General features: G+C 43.3%; 1 protein-coding gene across 1 annotated transcript in view; it reads left to right on the forward strand.

The window, feature by feature from the left end:
• The window catches only part of SNUPN (snurportin 1), a 33,255-nt gene extending 28,016 nt beyond the window's left edge, over positions 1-5,239 (forward strand). The window contains exon 8 of the mRNA XM_007948938.2: positions 4,916-5,239. Coding sequence (XP_007947129.1) covers positions 4,916-5,239 — 324 coding nt within the window. The remainder of the gene's footprint in view (positions 1-4,915) is intronic.
• Positions 5,240-5,873: the final 634 nt, after the last annotated feature.

Raw genomic sequence — 5,873 nt, forward strand, 5'->3', positions numbered from 1 at the left:
TGCCATATTGGTCACTCACATTTGGTACATTGCCCTTCTCTTCACCCAAATCAATACTTATCTCTATCTATCAGCCTTCACTCCCCTCCCCTCCCACCCCTGGTAACCAACAAAGAAAATTTCCTTCAATATATAAACCTTTCCTTAACTTTTACAGTAACGGACTAATACAGTATTTGTCCTTTTGTGATTGACTTATCTCACTCAGCATAATGTCCTCCAGGGTTACACAGATTCTTTAAGACACCCTCTGACTCTTGCTTTGTAAAAGCATCCAAAAAAGGCTGGAAGCTGATTCCTGGGAAAGGATGTACTTGGTGCCCTTTAGAGCCTCAGGGCAATCACCCTGTCTCTTCACACCAGCTGTGCACTTAGTGGTTTGGGATAAATAAGAATACCAGAGCTGGAAGGGCCCTTTAACAGATCATCCAACTCCCTCATTTTACAGATAGAGAAACAGAGGCCCAGATAAGGGCAGTGTCTTCCATTGCAAGGTCCTTACATGCCTCTTTGTGCTACAGATGTGACGACCAGGCTCTTTGACTGCCACAGCTGTTTATAAAGTGGGACTGTAGTGACTGACAGACTCCAGGGGTATGAACTCCTAACCCTAATTCATCCTGGTTTGCCCAGGTTCGGAACTGAAAGTCCCATTTCCCCAGAAGCCCCTCAGTCCTGGGCAGCCTTTGGCCATCCTCCAAACCTGCAGTTGCTCTCCTCAGGCTCAAAAAAAAAAACCTTTCCTTTGCCCGACATACCCTTTAAAATTCTGCCTAGTCACTGTCAGATATTTGCTTGAATTGTATATGATTTTGCTAGAAGAATCACAGCTTCCCAAATGAGGAAATGGCAACGGCTGAGTTGTCTTCATTTCTGGGACTCAATTAAGAAGGTAGTAAGAACACCATCTTTATTTATAACCCTTATGCCCCAATGACAATAAGTGCTTTTTAGAGATGAGTCACTGAATCACAGAAAAGAAAATGTGGGACTGTAGGAGGTCTTCCTGTTGAAAAAAACTGAGCTTCCCAGAACATAGCTCACAAACAATTTAGAGGGAAGTTCAGGCAGCCAAAAATGGCTTGGGGAGCAGGGCTTCTCTGGATGGTCTGTTTGTCCTATACTCAGCCATCTTCTACCTCCAGAGGGTGTGTCCAATTCGCCTGCTTTGTTCCATGCTTGGAACACATCCATTGTACAGAGACCTATAGGGAGTAGAAAGTACATGGAATCTGGGTTCAAGTTCCACATCTGCTTCACACTCACTATATGTCTTTTTATTTTGTTTCTTTATTTCTAAAAGGACCATACTTTTTTTTTCATGCATTTTATTGAAATATAATTTATGTACAGTGAAATACACAAAACTAAAGTGACATGGGTCGATGCACTTTTTTTTTTTTTTTTTTTTTTTGCAGTGTTCCCTCCCCTCTCCTCCCATCCCTGGCAACCAACCAACAAAGAAAGTTTCCCTCCATACATAAACCTTTCCTTGACCCTCCACAACAACAGACTAATACTATATTTGGCCTTCTGTGATTGGCTTATTTCACTCAGCGTAATGTCCTCCAAGCTCATCCATATTATGTGGTGTTTTGTAGACTCTACATTATTCTTTAGTGCTACATAGCATTCCATTATGTGTATGTACCATAATTTGGTCATCACTCTTCTGCTGATGGGCACGTAGGTTGTGTCCATCTTTTTGCTCTTGTAAACAGTGCTGTGATAAACATGAGTGTGCATAAAAGGACTATACTTTGAAGGGTTTCACCATTCTCTATCAGACCAGTAAGCCTGGTATATATATATTTTTTATTTTCAGTTTTATTCCACATTTTTCTCCCACTCTGTCCAGGATCTCCTAATGTGATCCCTTTCAGAGAGGCTGGCAGTAGTATCTAGTTCTTGTGACCTCAGGGTCATGCAGGCTGAGGTTCACGTAGTCCACTAGTCTCTTCTCTCTCTCTTTTTTTTTTAATTGTGATTTGGGTGAAAATTTACAGAGCAAATTCACTTTCCATACAGCAGTTCACATACACTTTGTCTCATGACATTGACCACAATTCACCAAAATTCACCAGCTCCCCTCCACTTCCTCCTGACAGTCACCTTTTCCCTGTATCCATCCCTCCATGCACTCTTGCCCCCTGAGCTGTCTCCCTGTGCATAAATAGCCCTTCTTTCTCCCATGATTATTCTCTCCAAGGAGTGTATCTACCTCAGGTAAATGTTCAACTTCTATGCCTGTTTTGTTTGGCTGGAAGCCACAGGTGTGGGTTCAATTCCAGACCTGAAGGGCAGCTAGGGGCCATAGTCTCAGTGGTTCCACCAGGCTCTTATCAGGCCAGCAAACCTGGTCCCCCTCCCCCCGCTTTTTTTCCCCCAGATGATTTTGAGTTTTGTTCCACATTGTTCTCCCTCTCTATCCAGCATCTCCTATATAGATCCCCTTCCAAGTGGTTGACAGTGGTAGCCAGGCACCATCTAGTTCTTCTGATCTCATAGTCATATAGCTGCGGATCGCATGGTGTACCAGTCTCTGGGACTAATTGTTTCCATGATTCTTTGGTTTTCTTCATTCTTCTTTGCTCTGGACAAGGAGAGACCCATTATTGCATCTAGATGGCTGCTTGCAAGCTTTTAAGATCCCAGCTGCTACTTGCCAAAGTAGGAAGTGGAACAGTATTTTGTGTAGTATGTTATGCCAGTTGAACTCGATGTCCCCTGTGACAGTGGTCCCGAGCCCACAGGTTCAACTACTTGGCTCTTCTGGGTAGCTGGCTTTGACCAAGAAGTGACTACAACCTTGTCCCTTGTCAGCTCTACTATACATCTAGGAATTCAGATCATGCAAGTACACTTACAGGACCACTGTCTGCCAATCCTATATGTGGTCTTAGGTACACTCCTGACTTCATAGACATACCTACTAGTTCAGCCTGTCTACCCATCTATCCACCCATATACCCATGTTTGCCTTCACTGACAACCCAGTACTGTACGTGTAAAAGGGCTCATCTTTGTTGTCTGTACCTCCCATGTACCTCTCTATGTCTTCCTCTTGCTCAATGCCACCATGTTAATCACTCACATTTGGTACATTGCCCTTCTCTTCACCCAAATCAGTACTTATCTCTACCTATCTAACAGTGTTCTGTCCCCTCCCCTCCCACCCATGGTAACCAACGAAGAAAATTTCCTTCCATAGATAAACCTTTCCTTGACTTTTATAATAATGGACTAATAAAATATTTGTCCTTCTGTGATTGACTTATTCACTCAGCATGATGTCCTCCAAGTTCATCCACGTTATGTGGTGTTTTGCAGATTCTAGGTTATTCTTTAGAGTTGCATAGTATTCCATTGTGTGTATGTACCATAATTTGGTTATCCATTCCTCAGTTGATGGACACCTAGGTTGTTTCTATCTTTTGGCTGTTGTAAATAGTGCTGCGATGAACATGGGTGTGCATATGTCTGTTCTTGCCATGGCTCTCACTTTAGGATATATACCTAGTAATGGAAAGGCTGGGTCAAATGGTATTTTTAATTCCAACATTTTAAGGAATCGCCATAGTGCTTTCCACAGTTTGTACCATTTTACAGTCCCATCAGCAGTGTATAAGAGTCCCAATCTCTCCACATCCTCGCCAGCATTTGCTATTTTCTGCATTGTTGAACTTTACTACTAATCCACTAGTCCCTTGGATTAATTGTTTGCATGCATCTTTGATTTTCTTCACTCTTCTTTGCTCTAGAGGAGGAGAGACCAATAATTAAACCTTAGATTCACTGCATGTCTTTTATTTATTTATTTATTTATTTATTTGTGATTTGGGTGAAGATTTACAGAGCAAATTTACTTTCCATACAGTGGTTCACATATACTTTGTCTCATGACATTGACCACAGTTTACCATAATGCAACAGCTCTCCTTCCACTTCCTCCCCATAGTTACCTCTTCCCAGTATCCATCACTCCATGCACTCCTGCCCCCTGAGCTGTCTCCCTGTGCATAATCAGCCCTTCTTTCTCGCATGATTGTTCTCTCCAAGGAGTGTATCTACTTGAGGTAAATATTCAATTCATATGCCTGTCTTTTGTTTGGATGGAAAACACAGGTGTAGATTCAATTCCATACCTGAAGGGCAGCTAGGGGCCTTAGTCTCAGTGGTTCCACCAGGCTCTATTGGACCAGCAAACCTAGCCCTCCCCGCTTTTTTTTCTCCAAATGATTGTGAGTTTTGTTCCACATTGTTCTCCCTCTCTATCAAGGATCTCCTACATAGATCCCCTTTCATGTGGATGACAGTGGTAGCCGGGCACCATCTAGTTCTTCTGGTCTCATAGTCATATAGGCTGCAGATTGGATGGTGTACCAGTCGCTAGGACTAATTGTTTCCATGAATTTTGGTTTTCTTCATTCTTCTTTGCTCTGGACGAGCAGAGACCCATCATTGCATCTAGATGGCAGCTTGCTAGCTTTTAAGATCCCAGTCACTACTTGCCTAAGTAGGAGGTGGAACAATGTTTTGTATAGTATGTTATGCCAATTGAGCTTGATGTCCCTTGTGACTATGGTCCCAAGCCCTCACTGCATGTCTTTTGAAAAGCCCCCAAAATTCCCTGAGCCTGAGTAGCCCCATCTCAAACACCCTCATGGTGGGTGAGAGAGTGAAATGAAATAGTGAGTATGAAAGTACCCCAAAACAGGAAAGTACTGTTTATGTTTTATTTTCTAGGGCAATTTTTCATTAGGAAGAATTGCATGTGTGAGAAAAGTGGACTCTTTTTCCTCTGATAAGAGACCCAGAAAAAGGAGTTGGGCCACCAGAGCTATTTCTGTGTATATAGACTCACCTTGTAACACGTGGCCCTAGAAGTCATTTTGATCTGTGATTTCCCTTGTAGGTGGATGGGCTTCTCTTCTACCACAAGCAAACGCACTACAGCCCTGGAAGCACTCCCCTGGTGGGCTGGCTGCGCCCCTACATGGTATCAGATGTTCTTGGTGTAGCTGTGCCAGCTGGTCCACTGACCACCAAGCCAGAATATGCTGGACACCAGCTCCAGCAGATTATTGAGCACAAGAGGAGCCAAAAGGAGGGCATGAAGGAGAAACTCCCACACAAGGCCTCTGAGAATGGACACTATGAGTTGGAGCACCTGTCTACCCCCAAGCTAAAGAGCCCTCCCCATAGCCCAGACCACCCTGGGGGCCTCATGGAAAACTAAAGAGAGCAGCTTCCTTTGGGAGTCATGGGATAGTGCCTGACCCCAGAAGGAAGCTGGAGAGGAGGACAGTGACTGTAACAGGTGACTTCATTTTAAAGTGGATTTTCCAAAGGCATTCCATCTGGAAACCAGCTTATTTCCTTTCTGAAATGTTGGCTCAAACATTTGGAGGGTTGGAGAGTTGGTTCCCAGATGGGATAGTGTTCAGGTGGGGTTGAGTTCCTCCTGTTGTGAAAAGTATATCCCAGGTCCCCAATGTAAATATATATAATTCTTAAGGAAGAAGTTGTTTGTGATTCATAAACTTTAAACAGCAATGAATTTCCCCCACCTCTTTCCCCAGCCAACCTAAACTATTATTGTTCAAGTTTTGGTCCATTTCACTCTGATTTTAACACTTAAGCATTCTGCTGGGTTTCCATTTGCTGCTGTTGGTAACCGTCATTTTTCTGAAAGGTCTTACCAGGAACTGCAGTTCTTGGTATTTTAATATGTTCCTTCTTCTAAGAAGACTGGTGATGCAGTGGTTAAGTGCTTGGTTGCCAACTGAAAGGTCAGCAGTTCAAACCCACCAGCTGCCCTGTAGAGAAAGATATAGAGTGTGCCTCCATAAAGATTTACAGCCTTGGAAACC

This window comes from Orycteropus afer, unplaced genomic scaffold, assembly GCF_000298275.1.
Source record: "Orycteropus afer afer isolate SDZICR_OR568_19922 unplaced genomic scaffold, OryAfe1.0 scaffold00233, whole genome shotgun sequence".
NCBI lineage: Eukaryota > Metazoa > Chordata > Mammalia > Tubulidentata > Orycteropodidae > Orycteropus > Orycteropus afer.